The sequence below is a fragment of the Sardina pilchardus genome, chromosome 14 (genome assembly GCF_963854185.1).
Source record: "Sardina pilchardus chromosome 14, fSarPil1.1, whole genome shotgun sequence".
In the NCBI taxonomy this organism is placed as follows: domain Eukaryota; kingdom Metazoa; phylum Chordata; class Actinopteri; order Clupeiformes; family Clupeidae; genus Sardina; species Sardina pilchardus.
Window position 1 is genome coordinate 18,601,226 of NC_085007.1, and position 21,643 is coordinate 18,622,868.

At 46.3% G+C, this 21,643-nt stretch overlaps 1 protein-coding gene across 2 annotated transcripts in view; it reads left to right on the forward strand.

Moving 5' to 3' along the window:
• The first annotated feature begins 8 nt into the window (after positions 1-8).
• aff1 (AF4/FMR2 family, member 1) overlaps positions 9-21,643 on the forward strand; it is a 39,280-nt gene continuing 17,645 nt past the window's right edge. Inside the window, exons 1-5 of one of the 2 annotated variants that reach the window (XM_062554361.1) lie at positions 4,437-4,497; positions 6,320-6,405; positions 8,545-8,665; positions 12,953-13,759; positions 21,512-21,553. In XM_062554361.1, coding sequence (XP_062410345.1) covers positions 8,552-8,665; positions 12,953-13,759; positions 21,512-21,553 — 963 coding nt within the window. In that variant the 5' untranslated portion in view covers positions 4,437-4,497; positions 6,320-6,405; positions 8,545-8,551. Of the gene's footprint in view, positions 211-4,436; positions 4,498-6,319; positions 6,406-8,544; positions 8,666-12,952; positions 13,760-21,511; positions 21,554-21,643 lie in introns of those variants that run through there. The other variant, XM_062554359.1, reaches the window with a different exon arrangement.

Here is a 21,643-nt window from a genome sequence, read left to right on the forward strand (position 1 = left end):
TTCAGGGATCAAGAGCCTAGCCATCCTGCTACAATAAGTTGAGAACTATGAAAGAACAGTCGTAGAAAAACATTTTGTATTATATGTTCGATGTTTTTCAACAGCTTAACCATGTAAGATAGGACGTTCGATCAGCTACGGACCAGCGAAAACCCATGGCAAGCAACTTGAAATTTGGCTCGTAAAGCGCACTATGGCTGCTTGGCCAAGGTAAGTAGCTAGCTGCAGTTAAATTCATTTACCCTGCCAACAGGCTAGCTTATTGACATTTGTAGCTATGAAGTTTTGATTGTGTCTTCTAGCTAGTTTGATAAGCATGATGTCGATGAATGTATATCCGTGTTCAAAACGATCTGATATCCTTTTAATATGAAACAATGATAAAAACGACTTCTTTCGTGAAATGTAGAGATGGAATCACCTGGAACAAGGTCTCTTGTTTTACTCCCAGCTGTTTTGCACTAACCTATCCCAGCAATCGTTAAACCAGCAAACGTTGGCAAGTCAGAAGGTTGTTTGTTCGTTGTCTAACGACCAATAGCTAGGTTAACATTATGGACATAATAGTGTTGGCCAACATAATTTTATTCCAGGCCAGTTGAAACTTGTCCAGATAAGTTCATTTTTCAGACTAGCAGGACACATTTCTCGTGCATGGAGTACTGTTAAAGAAGTTTTTCTCCTATTTTGTGAAGCTTGATTTACATACCTGGAGAGCTGACATACTTGGACTTATCCTTTTAGTTGACATAGTTTGAGGGGAAAAAAAAAAAAAAACAGACGACAGGCAGAGGATACTTATAGTTGGCCTTTTAAAAAAATATATGTTCAAAAGCGTAGTTTTTGAAACATCATGTGTGCACGCGACATAATCAAATGGTGCTAGCCTGTATTAGTATTTTTTCACCTTAAATGGAAATTGAGATACATAGTTAGCTATTTCTTTGGTTGCTAGCTAAAACACACACACACACACACACACACACACACACACACACACACACACACACACACACACACACACACACACACATCCATTTCTAGTGTCAACAGCTCGTGCAGCTTATCAGCAGGTATCAGATATTTAAGTGTAGGCCTACTTTCCTAATATGTGTCTTCTATGGTAATGCCAGTTTTCGTTCGATTAACTTACCTGACATTTGGAACCATTTTGCAAACAAGCCAACAATGTGTGGACCACCTTGGAAGGTCCCACAACAGTCACGTTATAATAATGTAAGATAAGTCATCTGCCAGTGTATAGGTGCCTCAGATGGCGTTGTCTTTCATGGGTTGACCTATATGGCATTAATAGCAGGCAGTGTATCATGACCAGGCATCCAACTGGTAAACAACTGAACACAACTATTTGAAAATATTTTGAGGTCTGTATTGGACGAACCGTGGGACTTGACAGAGGGACACTTGGGTGCTGGAAGCTCGAGCTGTATGACGCTATAACGTCAAATTGGATTCTTACCTGAAGTAGCCTAGTGATTCAGATTTTGTGATTTGTAATATTGAAACATGCTCTGTCATTAAGGTTTTCGTTTTTAATAATATTGGGTTTCATTTTTGAAAATTGAAAAGGTGTACAACGTGGCTTGCTACATGTCATTTTATGTAAAAAAAAAAAAAAAAACACCTTGGCTTAAACTACATTATGCGGATTGAGTTACTCTTTTTCAACTGTGTTAGGCCTGCTTGTAGATAGCCAATGTCATATTTGCTCTTATACAGTAGATCTGGCAGTGAAACAACTAAAAGGTGATTTTGGTTCCTTTTCATTACATTTCATTACAAATATGCAGTTTATTTCAAACTATATGCAGAGCCATTTCACTGTCTATTGAGTAAGATGTTTGGTGGTTATGGTCATGCCTTTGCTCAAATTGCCTCTATTTGAACCTTTTTTCCTGTTTGATAGGAGTTTGAGCACAGTTAAGTGAGCTTTGAGAGAAATTATTTCCCAGAAATGTCGTTTGTGACTGTTCTGAACAGTGCTCAATAGCATTTAGTAGCATATAATTCTACTTTACCCCCTGCTGTTCCTGTTACATGCGTAATTATTTTCCAAGACAGGTAAGACTGAAATGCAGAAACTTCTCTGGCTGATCATTTTGTATTTTTTACACGCTTTTTGAGATGGATAGTTTTGGTTTGTTATGTTTCTGATCACATCATAAATGGCCCCAGCAGCGACGAGGATTGACAAGGTGATACTTTCACGTAACCAATGCTTGCATGCTTCTTTGTCGTCTTGACATTCAGTCTGAGTGTAGAAATATGAAGTATCCCCATGAGTTTGGTCTTTACCGTGAGCTTAAACGAGAGAGAACGATTGAGGTCAGCAGGTGAGGGGCTTCCACAGGGCACTTAGCTAAGAGAATGAGCTGCCTGCTTTATCTAGGCCACTTCTCAGCTCTAAGGTGACCTGTTCTTTCAGTATATGATATTGCATTCACATTTCCTTTCCTTATTCTCTCTGGCACAGGCACAGAAAATACCCCAATGCCACACACACCCACACCCAACAAATGTTTTTGTGTGTGGTTTCAGTCACTCTCTTAGAAGTTTGCTCAGTCAGAAAGAATACTCATGACGATAGTTCTGCCACTACCACATAATAGATTAATTTCGCCTGCTCTCCCGTGTCCAGTGAAGGCCTGAGGTTTATTGAAATGCCATCATCCACCTATATTCTGTCAATGACTGCCTTGATACCTGGAACACATTTCAAGCTTTTGCTGTGTATTTCACCATCTTTCGCCGAAATGTGTCAATAACTGAAACATTTCAATAGAAATGAGTATACCCAAGGGTCAGAATTTCAGCAGAATTGAGAATGTTTCAGCATACTCTTACAATGAATGTATTCCTAGCCAGGTGCAATCATGCCTCGAGTCGATATTCGTTTTTCGCTGGTGGAATGGGTTGTCAGGTTCTTGGTTAATTCTATTGTCAGACAAAATCCTACATTTGCTGACTACAGGCGGGTGAACCTGTGGAAGTGCCATATCTGTGTGTTTGGCGATGCTGTGCTGCCACACCTCCTTACCAACACCTGCTCCAGCTTCCACCCTTGCTGGCAGATTGCATAGCCGTTTCCCAAAGTTAAAGAATAGGCCTATGTCCTGAAATGCCTTGTTTAGACCTCATGTCAAATATATATTAGTTTGCCGTCATTGAGGAGTAAGTAAACAGAAAGTATTCAAGTTTAAGGAGGCATCATTTTTAAGTTGTGTCCTTAAGAAATGACACAAACCAATTAACAGCTGCCAAAATAGTTGATGGTTAATTTATTAATTGACAACTAATCGATTAATTGTTGCAGCCAGTATCTGTCAGTATGCTTAGTGTCTCTCTTCATTTGGTCCCACAGTTTTCCAGGCCTCCAAGCTGTGCAATTTTTGTGTGGCCATTTTAAAAAACATTGGTGAAATGGTACTTTATGCTTCGTAAGATTGTTATTTTAGAAACCATTTTCGGTTTTCAACACGCACACCCTTTTAAAAAAAACCTGCCTTAGTGTGTGAATATGCACGTGAGTGTGAAAAACACACCTGCCAACACTCCCTTTTTTTTCTCCTGTAGGCCATCAAGGCCAACTCTGCAAGGCCTCTTGTTCTGTTGTTTGTCCCCAAAACTTGCATAATTGCAGACCTCAAACTAATTTTCTTATGGATGATGGATCCACAACTTTCTGTCACCCAAGTTGCTCCGTTCATACATATACGGACAATTTCAACTCCGCTTCCAATCCAAACTGGCAACCAACCACCCGATAAGAGCTGAAGGGAAAAAAAACCCTCTGTGTTACCTAAATGTCTGTAGGTGTGGGTGTGTTGGCTCCTGTGTGGGTGTGTTTGCTTCTGTGTGGGTGTGTTGGCTTCTGTGTGTAAGTGGATTCTCCTGAGTGATGTGTGGTGGTGTGTGACTGACAAGCTGACCTTTGACCTCATTGCAAAAGGGGCACCGAGTGGTGGAGGGGGGGGCCGGACTGCTGCGTCAGCTCCCTCTGAACACAAATCAGGGGGGAGGGGCAGGGAGGAGTGGGGCATCCAAACTCTGCATCTCCAGCACTATTGGGGGCTCCTGACACACTTCTGCTCTACGAAAGGAGGAGTTTGCTTCTGTGTTTTATGGGACCTTAAACTCACCCACACACATTGGAAACATTTCTTAAAATGAATGTTGGTTGGCGTGTGTGCACTGCAGTCATTCTGCGTGCAGTAGCCTTTGTGCCATACCTGGCTTTTCTTTGCAGATGTTTTTCTGTGCCCTTTGTGAGTTACATAAGACTGACCAAAATAGAGGTGACCCTTTTTCCCAGCATCATGTCAATTATCAACCAGACACAAAACGTCCAAAAAAAAAAAAATGTCCTTGTGCAAATGTGTGCATTTCCTTTGGAGTCCATATCGAGGGAAGATATGTTTGTTGTGGTGGAGTTGAGCAGAATGAGGTGTGGATTTCTGCAGAGGACTGCTCCAGCGGGTGAGCGGAGCTGCTTTGTGGACTGGTAGCGGGGGGGATGAGTGCCTGCCGAGCAGATTGACCCTCGCTGCTTATTCTCTGGCAGTGACTAATGACAGTCTGGGACAACGCAGTTTGTCAGCACATTCTGCATATTGTGGACTGGGTGAGCCAGACCCAAACATCACTCCTGCTGCTGCTGAGCTGCTGCTGCTGAATAAAGTCTGCTGCAGGCACTTGTGCAACTGGAGTGGCTTGCATTTGGCTTAACTGCAGTCAATCCTGAGCGTTTAACAGTCCAACGAGGAACAGTCTTTTTGACACTTATGGACTATGTGAAACTTACTATTTGAGCCTTGTTTTTATTAAGCTCAGTATTTGGTTGTTTAGGGTGTTGTGTGTGTGTGTGTGTGTGTGTGTGTGTGTGTGTGTGTGTGTGTGTGTGTGTGTGTGTGTGTATGTGTATATATATATATATATATATATGTATGTATGTATGTATGTATATAAGTATATATATACAGTGAGGAGCATATGTATTTGATACCATGCTAAAACAGGAATATAAAATCATCATTTGACAGTTGATCTTAATGCCTTAATTCAAAAAATGACTAAAAATAAAACCGCCAAGGACACCAATTTTCTTTGTGATTGAAGAATGTATCTTAAATAAATAAATGTTTTCCTTAAATGCTAAGGGAAGGAAGTATTTGACCCCCTATGTAACCCTATGGGAATTTAGCACATAGGGTTAACATAGGGTCAGGCAGATTTTTATTTTTTAAAGGCCAGCTATTTCATGGATCCAGGATATTATGCATCCTGTTAAAGTTCCCCTGGCCTTTGGAATTAAAATAGCCCCACATCATCACATACCCTTCACCAAAGCTAGAGATTGGCATGGTCCTTTTTCCAAAAGGCCTATTAGCCTATTTGATTTGCATTGAGCTCAATGAGCATCAAACAGGCTAATAGGCCTACTGGAAAAAGACCCATGCCAATCTCTGGATATGGTGAAGGGTATGTGATGATGTGGGGCTATTTTAATTCCAACGGCCAAGGGAACTTTATCAGGATGCATAATATCCTGGATCCATGAAATAGCTGGCCTTTAAAAATAAAAATCTGCCTGCCCCTATGTTAACCCTATGTGCTAAATTCCCATAGGGTTACATAGGGGGTCAAATACTTCCTTCCCCCTAGCATTTAGGAAGAACATTTATTTATTTACGATACGTTCTTCAATCGCAAAGAAAATTGGTGTCCTTAGCGGTTTTATTTTTACTCATTTTTTGAATTAAGGCAATAAGATCAATTGTCAAATGATGATTTTATATTCCTCTTTTTAGGCAACTTTAGCATGGTATCAAATACATTTTCTCCTCACTGTATATATATATATATGTATGTATGTATGTATATAAGTATATATATATATATATATATATATATATATATATGTATGTATGTATGTATATAAGTATATATATATATATATATATATATGTATATATATATATACACACTCACACACACATATATCTCCTTTCCATCCTCCATGGGCATGTAAACACACTGTCCACCAGCCTTTTTATAGAGGCGTACAATGCATTGTCCCTCTGAATGTGGTGTGTAGGAAGTGCTTAGTCTAGTGACAAAAAATAAATGGCTGACATTGTTTACATATATAAGGGCTCTGTTTGGGAATGTTGTAAAACAGGAAAAAAAAGAGCCCCAAAAAAACAACAACCAACGCAAATGAAAACAACATTTGAATTGGCCACATGTGATATCAACAACCAAGCTCATTCGGTTGTAAGCCACACGTTCTATTCTCCAGGCCCACGTTCAGCGGTAGAGGGGAAGCCAGTACTGTTGAGAAAGTTCCCGCTCTGTCAGCGGCCGGCAGTCTCTCTCTGTACATGTGTGAGTAATGGCTGCACATTGTCTGTTATCTAGGCCACCTCACTTGTTGCTATGGAAGCATCAGGGCCAGGCAGGGTTGTAGAGGTTTGGGGAGGGGGTGGTGACTGACTCTTCTCTCTCTCTCTCTCTCTCTCTCTCTCTCTCTCTCCTTTTTCCCCCACCTCGTAACATTTTAGTGGCTTGGATGTCGAGGATGTTGACAACCTTTTTTTTTTTTTTTGCTACAGTTTTGAAATGTTCAAAACAATGTTTTTCGTTTTTACCGCCGCTGGCCGCTGTGTCAGTAGTACACAATTATCAGGAAAAACAAGCGCTCTTGAAAGAGAACTCGACTTGTAACCCGCGTGCTCATTCACGTTACTGACTCTGAGCTCTCATATTTTTCTCTTATTTCTTCATGAGATGGAGAGAGACACCCATTGTATGTCAAGCTCATGTAGTGGCACCCTGTTGCCCTCTGTGATACCTGGGACAACTCTGCTGTCCTCCTCCCGCCCGTACCATTCATGCACAGTGCACACACAGGCTCTCTCGCTCCACCACTCCTCAACTTCTACCTCCGCCTGATCCCACGAGGATGGTTCCTACTTACATGGATTCTCTGTTTCTCAGTTTCTGTCATCTCCCGTGAAACTGAGACTTCCTGCCTGTCTATAGCATGAGGTGCTGATTGGGGCAGGTATCACTTTCCCTACCTCCAGAGTCCCTGAGCGGCCATCCCCGCTGCATCCCTGTGGAGGCTTTGTTTTCGGAGATTTCTGTGATGGTTTGCCTCCCAACAGGAGTGTTGGGTTTGTGTGGTTTGGCTGTGGCTTGTACATGTGACTGAGGCTTGAAAGTGGTTTGTCTACCAGCTAGCATGTCAGACAGCGCAGATGCTGTGCCTTCAAATAGTGAAATGAGAATTGTCGCTATACACCGCTTTAGCTGGCTTCGACATTGTGGTGAACTGCAGATTAGCTACACTTTCAGAATAGTGCCAGTGACTGTTTCTGTCAGGAGATGCACATTATTGAGTGTTTTTTTCCCTTTTTGATTGTGTCAATTGTAAAAAGGGTGTGTAGAGCCGCCCCTTTGTAAACAAGTCTTTTTTTTCAGTCCTTTTGTCTTCCTCAGGTGATGTCGAGAGGATTTGGGGTAGATGTTGGGTTTCAGTAGGAGTGAATGGGGAGGGTGGGGGTGATTGGGGCAGATGTTGCGGGTGCAGCAGAAGCCCCTCAGGGCACTGTCAGTAATTACCTCTGTCTGAGGCGATGATTGGCACTCATTCCCCCCAGATAACAGGAGCCGTCTGACACACACACACACACACACACACACACACACACACACACACCTCTAATGCCTCCGGGCGTCTCTTGAAGCATAGGTCAGTGTGGATTCAGAAACTGATGAGTCTTTACTGAGCCAGCGTTAAAGCTGTGTCTTTTTCTCTAGTTACCAGGCAGTGGTTGGATCCCCAGCCTAACGTGGGTCTTAATTAGATGTGCCTGCCTGAGCCATCCCCACAGGAATCTGGGCTCTGTCAGCCAGTTGCTTGCTGATGGGGAATGTTCGCTCGCTGCAGCAATCCTGAAGTTCATAACATGCTGGGGATTAAATCACCAACCCCAGGATTCATTAGACTTGAAGCTAATTGCATCAGTGCAGTTTTGGCTGATCTGATAATTGGCCCTGTCTTCGCCTATCTATTTTTGCATTTTAATTTTTGCCCGCTTATGGGCTGTCCCCTGACATATTGTCATTCACTGATGGCTTGTTGCCTCACAGTATTGTCTGTCTGGAGCCGAATTCACTCAAGGACCTTTGTGTGCTTGGAGATGAACAGCTTATGATCTCAAGGATGTCGATTGGAAACAGTACAAGGTCCGAGTTTGCTTAGCACGGCTGAACAACATGGTATCTAACCTTTAGGTATAGGGGACATTGTCACAGTAGGGTTACATGTGATGCAGGTTAATGTGACTCACCACAAAAAAATGAGGACTCACCAAGGGGAAATGCTCTTATAATGCATAGGTGAAACATTTTGGAATCTGTTGAAGGTGTACCATACATGTGTGTTATGTTGTATGTGTCATGTAAAAGCCATGGCTATGTGGATACGTGTCTAATACGAATGGTTTCTCTTGGCCACAGTTTGCACATGGAGGAGAGGAACCTGCTGCGGCAGCGCGAGTGGGAGCGCAGGAACCAGGAGGCCCAGCAGCAGCAGGAGCAGTACCAAGAGAACGCACCCCTCTTCGGGGAGCCCTACAAGGTGAGATGAGGGGAGTGGTGGACCTTCCCCCCCCGCCCCCTCCCCCGCCCCCGAGGCCCTCGATGTCTCGTAGCCGTGGCTCAGGGCCAGTGGTAGTGATGGGGCTGTTAGTTATGTCTTGGTGACCTTAATTTCCCCCAACAGTTCAACATCCAGCTTGGCTCATCTGCACTAACCGTTGCTAAAAAGGCATGTAGCTCGGATGTCACAATGGATAACGGACTAAATTTATCTGAGTCACAAAGTCATGTTGGTTTATCCTGTACAGTTTTTAATATGAAGGTTCTACATTTTTGTATCTGCTCATGCAAAGCAATGATGAGTCTTGGGGACGTTTTTATATTTAATGTAAACTCTCATTCAGTACAAGCCTAATGATGGTCTGAAATTTAAAATAACTGTACAGGGAAGCCAAGATCTCAAGATGTCAGATCAAGATATTCCATAAGACAAGGTTGCATAAGTGTAGAGGCAGGTTAGGCTGGGTCTTGTTTTCTCAAGCTGTACAAGTGTTCATAAATGCACGTCTCTGAACGACCGAAAGAAGCAGCGCAGTAAGATGGAGGGAGAGAGAAAGGGAGAGTTTGCTTTGGCTCTGCCTTGCTGGGGGGTGTAGGCGCCTGTTCGTGAGCTGAGCTCTGAGTGGGGATTTAATGAGGCCTCCAGGAGCCCCCCCCCACTTCTCCCTCTCCCTCCTCCCCCCTCTCCCAATGTCAGCTGTGGGGGGTGGGGGGTGTAGAGCGAGGCTCCCAAGGGTCTGTGGGGAGCGGGGGCTCTTAAAAAGAGGAACGTGAGCAGCCTGAACTCAGTTCCTCCCATCAGGGCCCATCAGTGGCAACATCCTGCCAGGCAGCCAGAGCAGCTAATTAGACTCGCTAGAGAGCGAAGAAGAGAGAGAGAGAGAGGGAGGGAGAGAGACAGAAATGGAAGTGCATAGAGAGAGGGAGAGAGACGGACACAGAAATTGGCAGAGCCAAGCTCACAGGCACACAGATTTATGGAAATGTAGGGAGATGCATGTACAAATCAGGGTTTGTGAAGGACAGGCATCGGGATGGATGGATTTAGAATCAAAATTCTAGGTGATGCAGGGAATGTGTGGTGCGGTTTGGAGTCTGCTGGTGACTTGCAGTATTTGTTTGGAGTTGCCATTTGTGTCAGGGGAGGGAAAGAGAGGGCTATTTATGTTCTCTGAGCTGTGAGCTCTCGTAGGAGACCAGTGTCAAAGTCTAGTGTGTGTCTAAAGAGAGGTAGAGAGACTGGGGAAAGAATAAAGATTTTTTTGTTTGTTCTTTCCCATATCTCCAGATTATGTACTGCAATGTCTCAAGTCTCAAGTCAATGCAGTTTAAAATGTCATCCGTTTTTGTTTTTAAACGTAGGCCTAATTTTAGTCGACAAAAGCAAGTTCAGTGAGTTGAGCAGCAATCCAGGATGTTGGCCATCAAAAGAAACTCCAGGAAGTGCAGCGCGTCTGTTGCCAACCAGCCAGTTAGCCTGTTTCCCCCTTTAACCCAAGCCACTTGAAGGCCATTTGCAAGCCACTCAGAGGTGGCCTTTGTGCTGTCGCCTTTTAAGTCGGGGCTGCCCAGGCCAAATCCTCACCACGTCAGCTGGGCAAGAGAAGGACGTAAGCTTTTCAGCCTTGGATGTGCGCCGTAAATTGGCTGTCGATGACACAGCAGGATTAGAACGTTTAAATGGGCAGGTCTGCCATTGAGTGGCACTACATGTGTCCTGTGGTCTTTTTGGGCGGTGGGCGCAACGGGGTGGGGACTTAAACCTGCTGTCATTTTAATTATCGACAGTTTAACTGAATGGCCACTTAATCTGTACGACAAGCACATTCAGGAAATCTAATTACGTTAGCTTAAGCTCATATTTGTAGGAGGATTTTTACAGCATTCTCTTTTAAAAGCTGCTGAGTAAAGATTTACTTCACAGCTTATTGTAGGAAAGCAGAAACAATAAGAAAACGATATGTAAGGAATAGCATACAGCCAGCTAAGCATTATAGCAAAATTAGCTCTGGCGGGATAATCAGGCTGCAAAGCAAGAGGGTCTTTTCAGGAGTTCATTTAGTAGAAATCACTGGCTGGGTGGACAACATTGGTTATGATCCAAGAAGTTGAAACCGTTTTGTAATATGAACATTTATTCTAGACCTGGTAAATGGCATCATCCCCATGGTAGAGCAACAGTCAAATAAGCATAAGACTGTAAGAAGCCAGTGATCAGCCTACACTATTTAAGGTTTATGAGCTTGCACTCCTGATCAATCGGATGGTATTGTGCAGAACCTTTGAGTAATCACTGTTCGAGCACACCCTACTACAGTATATAGCTGTCTCAAAGATGTGAACAAGTAAGCATGGAATTGCGAGTATGGTTGGGACTGTGCCAAAAGACCCTGTCCCTCCTGAGGAGCTGAGAAGACTGTGAGAGGAAAACAGGACCGGCTGTTTGGGGTCAACCTCTCTGTGGGACTTTGTCTTCTGAGATAAGCGTAGCCAGTGATGGGTAAAGCCCCGGGGGGCTGCTGTCTCCTCTCCCTCTTCTAATGCTGCTCTAGCCCCTTTAAAGGTCACATACAGTGGCTGTCATAAACGGTGGAGCATGGTTTGGATCCGACTCTGAATCGAACACGAAGACATAGTATGTGGATGTAAGTTTGCATATAAACTACGTAGAAAGCCCAAAGGATGTTGAGATCCCTGAAGTCACGATGTATTTTTCCATTTGTCATGCTGCACACAGTTAATAATATAACATGTCATTTGTTTTCGGGGAGATGTAGTGGTTATGTCACCAAACAAAATAGATCAAACTGGCAGGAAAAAACACCGTCGGTTTGGTTGCCTGCCATAGCACGCAACATGGCTGCCATTTTAAATTCAACTCAAATTCACAATTGACTTGTTTTCTAAAAAATTAAATGATTTGATACATCAACTACTACACTTCTGCATGAAGCTATGAAAATAGTTCATTGCAAATGTTTTTTTGTTGTTTTTTTCCATTTTTTGTTGTTGTTGTTGGTTTTTTTTAATGAAAGGAAAGTGGTGCCATGGAAATGTTTGGGCTCTTTGATAACATTTACCAACATCTCAGAGCTTGTTTGAGCCATGGCTTGTTCAGTTATCCTTAGGAAAGGCCAGGTGGAGCACAGTTCAGAATTGGCCTCAGCCATTTTGTGGGCAACAATTATTTTAATTCGAATTATACAGTAAGAAAGCTACAATCATCATTTCATGATGAAGAATTGGAATCTAACTGGAACGGTGGAAGGTGATTTGAAGTCTGGATGATCAAGAAAACTGAGAAAACTGCTTGTAGGATTGCAAAAAAAGGCAAAATCCCTGTTTTACTGCAAAAGACCTTCAGAAAGTTTGAGCTCTGGTGGTGCACTGTTCTACGATGCAGCCCGACTTTTAACGGCATCCTCTGCACAACATTCATCACCAGAAGTTTGCAAAGAATTTTAAAAAACTGGATACATTTAGTTCTATGGACTGAAAGTTAAAATAGTATTTACTTTGCTGCAATGAGCTAAAGTATGTTTGGAGGAAAAAAAATATTGAATGAAACCATCACCTTTCCAGCTTTAAATATGGGGTTGGATCGATAATGCTTTGGGCTTTCATTGCAGCCCGTGGCAAGAGGAGTATTTCACTGTTGCATGGAGGAAAAGATGCAAATAATTGCCAGCAAATTCTGGATGCAAATATCACACCATCTGTAAGAAAAGCTGAAGATGCAAAGAAGACTGCTTTTACAAAACGATATTCCTCCTGATACACTTCAAAGTATACAATAGACTAAGTTTTTGTTATAACCTTAAATCTCATTGTAAATCTGTGGAGAGACTTCAAAAGAGCAGTGCACGCAAGACTGCCCAAGAATCTCACCGAATGAGAAGCCTTTTGCAAGGCATAATGGTCAAAAATCCCCCAAACAAGAACTGAAATACTCTTGGCTGTCTACAAGCGGTGATGCTTGCCAAAAAAGGTGTTACTAAGTACTGACAATGCAGTGTACTCAAGCTTTTGTTCCAGACCCTTTTGCTATTGTTTTTTTTAAACTTTTGTTCCAGACCCTTTTGCTTTTGTTATTTTGAATTTGTTGAAGATAAATGTTGTCTTGTTAAATACATTTAATACTGTACACTTCATATTTACCTGATGGCTTTTGCAAATTATTCAGAGTGACAGAAAAGGATATCCAGTATCCAATGTTTGCATGCCACATTGTTTACATGTTTTTGTTGTTATTGTTGTTTACTTTTAGACGAACAAAGGAGATGAGCTCTCCAGCCGCATCCAGCGAATGCTGGGCAATTATGAAGACATGAAAGACTTGCACAAGAACTTTGGCAGCGTGCCCAAAGACCTCTCTGCTTCGGTACCCTTCGGCAGGCCTGGTCGGCCCATCCACTCGGACGACTCCAAGCCCCCATTCCAGAACGCCCCGCTCCCCTACAGAGGCCCAGTCACCCCAGCCATCCAATCGTCGAAGAAGTCTCCCGCTACGGATCATACCTTACTGTCTTCCGTCTACTCTCGCTCTTCTGCCACTCTCGATAAGGGGAGTCCAGAGCTCCTGGATGGAAAGAGTGAACAGTGGCCTGACATGGCCAGCCTCCCCCCGGTACTCCCTGCCCTCTCTCCCCCGTCCGACCCTCTGTCCCCCTTACATTCCAGCGACCCCAGTGACTCCGAGCAGCACGATTTGGACGGTAAGGACAGCCCCGGGCCCCGGCAGCTCCTGCAGGCCCTCTCCTCTGGGCCCTCCAGCGCGGTGGACACGTCCCACGCGGAGGCCCAGATGGAGGGCGCCCCCTTAGCCTGCGAGGCAGCCCCTCTGCCCTCCCAGACCTTCCCCCTGCCCCTGTCCTCCAAGCCCAGCCTCGTCATGCCCCAGAAGCCCACGGCCTACGTCCGGCCCATGGACGGCCAGGACCAGGTCACCAGCGAGTCCCCAGAACTCAAACCCTCGCCGGACTTTGATCGGCCGCCTTACGAGAGCGTCCAGGACCTGAAGAGCAACTCTAAGCCTGGCCTCTCCCAGCTGAAGTTACCCCCACCAGCCCTTGAGGTAAGCACTTTGCTATTTAACGTTTTCTTTTTTTTGTTTTCTTTTGCTGTAATTGGTTCTTTAGCATTGGAGGTAACGCTATATTTGCAGCTAAACTCTCTATCCCAACCATCCATTAGATCAGTCTAGGTCTCCAGTGAAAGGCGTCTATTTTGGTGCAGGGAGTAAAAGACCTGTTATCTTGGTTTGGATGTGACCGCTGGTTGCGTGCCGTGCCGAGCGTGTGCTGCGAGTGAGCCAGCCAGCCAGCCAGGCTGCTTAGACACGGACTGCAGAATGAGTTTGAACTGGCATGCACTGGACTCTTCTTAGACAGACTTTGAACTCCGGGGCTGGAATTAGTCTTTGGAAGAAGAGGAGGTGGGGTATTATGTAACTCGAGCCTGCTGCAGCAGTTCCAAACACAGTTTTATGGAAAGCATTTTTGTTTTGCATTCCCCTGCATGTCAGTTTATGACTGATTTATGCCGATTTGAATTTTCTTTCTGAAAACGCCGCCATATTTTTTATTTTATTTTATCAGCTGGTGAATGTTCTTTACTATGGGAAGGAACATTGATAAATGAGATTATTGAATGACAAGGCAGGTAGCCGCGGCTTTACACGATGTACGGCATTTCTTTTCAATCTAGTTTAGTTTTGGCACGGTGGGTAGAGTCTGGGTGAACTTGAAAGACCTCACCAATGCAGCATGGCAGCACAACACAGCCACCAATGTCGCTCCTATGCAAAGGGCGCACCCAAACATCCATTAGGACATTTGCGTAGTCCAGTCTGATTCACTTGCGTTTGTAAATATTTGCATTGTTGTGGTCGACTGGGATCTTTTCTTCTCCTCACTGAATGGTTCAGTACTTAACACTACAAACGCACCTTTTGAATGCTCGCGACTGATCCCTTCAACGTGGTGCTCTTTTAACGTCATAATGAGTTATTTCATCTCGTAATCAAGCACACAAGCGCACGAGTAAAGGCCCTCGACTCTCAATTGAATGGACGGCTGAAGAAGGTGTTGGAATATCTGAAATATATTGAAATATGAAACAATGAAATATTATTTGGGGCCATTGTGTGTCATGAGCTGGCTTCCCAGCTGGCCCAGTGAGCTCATTCCCTTGCTCACAGTGACCCCTTGCACGAACCCCAGCAGCTGTGCCCAGGCTACGTTAGTGTGTGTGTGTGTGTGTGTGCGTCTGTGTGTGTGTGTGTGTGTGTGTGGCGGGCTCTGACCTTCAGCTGGGTGCACACCACCGAGGTGAAAAGCTAACTCTGCCATTGTTCGGCCGCCGCGCACAGCAATCCCTGCCCTCCTCGGCTGCCTGCCCCGGGGCAGAAATGCCCGCTGCACCTGGGCGCGCTCTTCATTGTTGGCAGGCCCGGGCACACGCTCATGAGCCTGTGACTGTGTGTGTGTTAGCAAGCGAGCGTGTGGGTGTGTGTGTGTGTGTGTGTGTGAGTGAGAGTGTGCGCTGCATGTGCTGAATAGGCAAGCTGTTTTCACCGTTGGCCCCACTAATCCAGCCCCTGCGTGGCTGTGCTATGACTCATCCCCCCACCACCACCACCACACACACACACGCACACACTCACACACACACCCCAACTCTTCCACAGCCATTCCACTACTGCATCAACCACACCCTCCACAAATACTTCCACTCTTACCCTTTCCCCCACCCAAAGAACCCCACCCTAACCTGCCCCCATAAGCAACACACCGAGAAATGAGCACCTGAAATCATCTTATCTCCTCCGAAAGTATCGGTCACACAGCTCGCTGTATCCTCACCCCACCCCACCCACAAAAACACACATGTATTAGAATATGTTCTTATGCATTAGGAAGGTGCTGAGAGAGGGGATTTTTTTGTTGTTGTTGTTGTTGAATGAAGAGATGTTGTTCCCTGTTGTGAAGACCGTAAATGTGTAATGGAAACAAATGACCTGTCCTGATCTAAAACATTTCACACACAAACCGAGCATGCACTCTTCTCCCGTTTTCCCTGGCGAGGCGTCGCTTTAATTCATCATGTTTATAGTTTATGTTCCCAAATGCTCTGACTGAGGTGGCGTGTGACGTTATCTGTGTTGAGTTTGTTTGATGGAAAAACACCCTCTCCCGATGCCTACATAACGTGTGTATGTTTTTAAGCGCTCTAGTACTTTTTAGTACCGGTGGTGGTCACATTGCTTGACTATAAAAATAGAAACTCCGCTCCAAAGAGACTCGGAGAGCTCTCGTCCTTTTAAAATGGTGTCATATTCCATCTAAGGCCGTGGCTCGAATGCCCCTTCAGATTGTACTTCTCCCGGGGAAAGTGTTACATCTTTGCCACTCTTGAGATCAGTCACAGTGGCTCACAGGCTGTCCTGTTCTTATGTCAGCAGTGGCTGTTGTTCGTGAAAGGTGCCCCATGTTCTGTTGGTGGACCCAAGTGCCAGATGGTCCTGTATTTCTTGTTATTTTTATTTCCTCTCAAGGACTTTCGGCCGGGAGAGTGGATTTGACGGGACCTTGCTCGAAATGAACGCCAGTCAGTTCCAGCGTTAGCTTGCCAAGCCGTCTGTTTGGCTTGGCTCAGGAGAGACACCTTGCTAACACAGTGGAGCGCAGGCACCCTGAAACAAGAGAGAAAGTGTTTCATTTACTAGATGGCTCAGTGGGTTGCACCAGTGGCCTCTGGGCAGATGGCTCTGGGTGCATCACCGGCACAATCATGACGCCGATGGCCTGCCGTTCAGGTACTGTCTGATGGGCAGTGGTGTGGATGCGTGCGGTAGCTACAGGGGATGTGGTGTTCCGGTCTTGTGTTCCGTCGTGCTTCCTCTGGTAGGCCATAATGGCTGGCCTTCAACTGTAACATCCTCATGGCTGGGTTTGTGTCCATGGCGAGATGCCTCTGTCCACACCACACTACTGTCCCAGCCAAAGACATATCAAGCTGATTGTGCGCTGCAGATCAAGCCTTTCTTCTCAATGTGGTAGTGTTCACTGTCGATATTCACATATCGATCTGAGAATGAAGTTGTAAATGGTATTTTACTCATAGCTTGCTGATAAAGCTGTTGTAGTTGATGTCAAACGATCCATAAAGTTTAATAGTCAATCATAAACGGTAGAGGGTTTGTCTGTTTTCTATGTGCTTCCTTATCTGGTCTTTATTAGTCTAGTTAGTGAAATCCTGTAGTTAGCTATTTATTTCATATACTGTATACTGCAGACATTCAATTGAGGTTAAAGGTTTGTAAAGATTTACCAGTCATGTTATGTTTAGTTTTCCAGCTTCACGTCATTGATCTGTTCACCTCTAAAGTGTGAGGGGCCATCCACATTTTTAGTTTTTCACAAAGTATGGCATTTTTTCCTGTGATTTCTCTGACCTCTAAGTCACTACAGCCACTTCAGTCGTCTGGTGACTTTTAAGCTGTACGTTGTAAAGGTCAGGAACCTTTTGTTGCTCTGATGTCTCATTTCTCTTGATGTTTTTAGAAGTCTAACTTCACAACCTTACTCTGTATTACTGTGTGTAGTACAGTGAACTCTATAGAGTTACTCTCATAAGAGTAGTTGCCCTATTTATGCAGTTATTTGTTGTTCATGAATTTTTGTGAAACTAGAAACATATTGTAAAAAAGAAAAATCGGCTGATTATTCGGACACGACAATGGACATTTTTCAGCTACGACACAATCGTGGCAAAATCGGGCTGAAATCGTGTAGCCTGTACAGGCCGTGAGATTAGAGAGCGTGTGTGCTGGGCCGAGGAAGGGTCAGGAGGTACGAGGTGTTTTTCAGAGCAGTGTCCTCCATATGGAACAAAAAAACAGCAGGCTGCAGAGCTGTGGAATTTCACAAGTGCTCTGTAATATGCCTCTGCCCTGTTAGCAATTTTGATATGCTGTGGCCGTCATTGAGAGAAAGAACTGAACCCTGTAGTGTCTGTCTGTGTGTGTGCACAGAAAACAGTGTTGAGCATTATGTTATGTGGTGCTGCTGGCCCTCCTTATGGTCATCACAGTGCTTGGTCAGCAGCGCCGTGACTTCACGTCTCGGGTCAGTCCTCAGACTAACAGTCCAGTTGTTCTCCTCTGTTTGTCTGCCCTGGATCAGACGTGTGTGTGTGTGTGTGTGTGTGTGTGTGTTTGTGTGGTTTTGGAGGGCCAGTGCTGCGCCCACTCAGAAAATGAGACAGAAGGCTGGCACGGAGTCCGTTCACGCTCGGCTGCGATGGAGACGGAAATCTTTTCGAGCGTCGGTCGGTGGGGTCCACCCCGAGCGAGGTGAAGCCACTGACAGTGAGCTGACGCACTCGCCTGCGCGTCCTGGGACATTTCGTGCTCCTCGTGAATGCAGAAGGGGCCTGGGTTTGAGATGCACTCTCTGTTTGTTGGGCTTTTGAAAAACACCAGACTTCCATATGTGGTTTTTCACACAAGTGCCTGGGGTTGTTGCAGTCGATTCAAATGAACAAGGAAGCCGAGGAATGCAGTTGAGCAATAGTAACACTGTCACAGTAGAGGCTTTTTGAAGGGTGTGTCTGTGTGTGTAAGAGTGTGTGTGTGTGTGTAAGAGTGTGTGTGTGTGTGTGTGCAAGAGTGTGTGTGTGCGTGTGTAAGAGTGTGTTTGTGTGTGCATGCGTGTGTGTGTGTGTGGGTGTTTGTTTCTGTTTGGTTTGCATCAGGCATTGGAAGATGACTGAGATCCAGGACTGGTCCCAGCATGCACACAACTCCCCGCAGGCTCCGACTGCACGATTCGTTTTGGCGTCTCGTCGCCCAACAAAAGGTCAAGTGTTGCAAATGGTCTTGAAATGGATTTTCCAGCGAAACAACAAACTCTTCCTCTCTATTGTTGACTTGTGTCGTGTCCCTTAAAGTTGCTTCCCATTTCTTGGTAATGGCATATTTTCAGCGGGCCCGTGGGCTTTAGCTGAGGTCTATGGCTGCGGGCCAAACCACTAGGCCCGTGACTCGGGCTATCTCAAGGGCCAGTCGGCCAACGGAGCCATTCTAACTACCGGCTGGCAGCTCCCATGGCAGTGCCCAGCAGAGAGAGAGAGAGAGAGCGAGAGAGAAAAAAAAAAAAAAAAGTACCCGCTTGGCCGAAACACGCTGTGCTGAGCAGGGTTCACCCCTCCGACATGAACCCCGGGCACGTTGGCCAGGCTGAGGTCTGGTGAGGGGAGAGATCGGGGAGGCGTGTGGCGGGTGACGTCGGGTGAAATGGGCTTATCGTGTCTCAGGAGACCTGAGCGAGTGATCGAGCGAGTGAGTGAGTGAGTGTGTGTGCGTGTGTGTGTGTGTGTGAGGCGTGGAACTGGGAGTTCTGCCAGATTCCAGTACTACAAACCCAGGCGAGGGGAGAGATCGAGCGAGAGAACGAGAGAGAGAGAGAGAGAGAGAGAGCAAGGGAGAGAGAGAATGAGAGAGAGCCAGCGAGCGAGTAAGAGAGAGAGAGAGAGAGAGAGGGAGCATGTGCTGCATATTTACTGCTGCAGCGGCTCTCGGCCTGGCTTAGTCCTTTAACCAGCTTTTAACCTCGTCCCGTGTCACGCTCACGCAGCCGAGCGGTGGAATGTGCTCCGACGCTGTCGCTTGTTCACGGCCCCAGGAATGCCTGCCCCGGGAATGCAGGTTGTAGGGTTAAAAGCCCCATTGTTTTGCCTGCTTCCTCAACAGAGTAACCAGCTCTTGCTGTGACATCCTTGGAAGCAGATGCAGAGGAGGGCAGGGTCTGATACTGGGGTGTGATTGGCCAGGTTCTTGTATCAGAAGTCATGTTATTCGTTGTCTGGATAGGCTGGGCGCTGGGTGAGGCTATGTGGTGGTGGTGGTGGTGGTTGTTGTTGTTGTGGTAGTGGTGGATGTGGTTGTTGCTTAGGTGCAGGCAGCAGAGGCCTCTGACTTGAGCTTGTTCCAGGCACGCACTGTCCTTAGCTGGCACACACACACACACGCATATGCATACGCGCACATGCGCACACACACACACACACACACACACACACACACACACACACGCACAAGCACAGGCACAGGCACAGGCAGTGCGCTCAGTACAATGAATGCACTTTGTCATCACCTTACGCAACCGCTGCGAGGGCAGCCCAAAGCACCTCCCCTTATCTCAAACAAGATGGGGCCACAGAGAAGCCACTAGGCAGCAGCAGGCAGCTCCAGCGGAGCCCGCCAGAGTCGCCTGGGCTGCAGAGGGAAACACTGGGGCACGGGTCCACGTCCAGGGTGCAGCTCGGGCCCACGTCCAGAGAGCAGCTCGGGCCCACGGCTGGTTTAAGTAGAATTGCCATGAAAGCAACAGTCCTTGTTTTTTGGCAGGAGATTGGTAGCCACAAGCTACATAATGCTAATACATAGCGCTAGTGCAGCTAACCAGACTCCTCAGGTTCAAACCTGCCCCTGGTAACTCAGCTTGTGTGTGCGTGTGTGCGTGTGTGCGTGTGTGCGTTTGTGCGTTTGTGCGTGCGCGCGTGCGTGTGTGTGATACTGTGCCAGTGAAGGAGCCTGTAGAGGAGGAGCTGTTCTGCTTTTTCTGTGTTGTTGTTTTGATAGGGCTTTGGGTGGGGAAGCTTGAGACTTGTGTGATTGGCTTGAGTCTCGCCCAGCCCCTCTGTCGAGCACATGCACAGTAAAGCCCGTCAGGCAGGACTGCTCAGTCAGGGGTTAAAGGGTGTTTGATCATGGCATCCGTGTTATCTAGGAGTAGATGCTATCATCAATTCCAACACGTTGTCGAAAGATTAGTCTGTTCTTTTAAAGCCCTCTTCGAACAACTCTCCGGTTTCATCTTGTTAGTGCCTAGTGCCTAATCCTTTCTGGCTTAATCATGGAGATTTAATGGCACCGGCCGTCTCCCCCCCCCCCCCCCCACCTCTCTCCCACCCCCCCTCCCCCTCTCCAGTTCCCCATGTTGGGTAGAATGACCTCATAGCCACCAGTCTACAACATCTGGGAGCTTGAGTCATTTCGTAGGAGGCTGAATTTTCCACTCACCCACTCCTGAGGATGTGAGACGGGGCCACCCTCCTCTCCCCCCCCCAACACACACACACACACACCCCGTGTCGGACAGCGCTGAGACTTCATTAAAGCGACCCAGTCGTCCTGCGGCGCGACAGAGCGTGGGACGCTCCTGGACGTCTGGCACCTGGAGCGGCGGCCCAGGTGCGCTGACACAAGCAGAGCTCTGGTCCATAAGGCTTTTTTAATAAGACTCGTAAAGTGACCGCGGGCTGCCGAGAGACTGGAGGCATCTGCCTCGGCCTTAAAAGTGCTGTTGGCCCGCAGGGCGGGTTTGTGTACGCACATACTTGCAGATGCAAGCACTCGGATATTCATGAGCACCTTCCTGTGTTATCCCAACAGCTGGCCAAAGCAATATTGTCTCCGTTCCTCCGCACCCGCAATCAGCTGGGCGTCTGTTGGGCTTTTATAGATGTTATTAACTTCCACGCATGTCATGCAATGTGTGTGGACTCATGGGTAGCTGCACAACATGTGCGCATGTGTGCTTGCGCACGCACGCAAACACACACACACACACACACACACACACACACACAGCAGCAGCAGATGTGGTTGCCAAGGTCATGCTTTTATGTGCTGTGAGAGAATTCTCTCCGCTCTCTCTCTTTCCATTTTCTCTCTCCATTTTCTCTCTCTCTCCCTCCCTCCTTCCTTCCTTCCTTCTCCTCTGTCTGTTTACTCATGCGTGTGGTCTGTGTCCTCCCACAGGCGCTGTCCAGTGATGCCCAGTGCGTGGAGGAGATCTTGAGGGTGAGTTAGGCCGCGCCAGTGGTCACCCAACCAACCCCACCCCCTCGCACCCCCGTCTGCAGACTGCCCCCCCCCCCCCCCCCCACACAC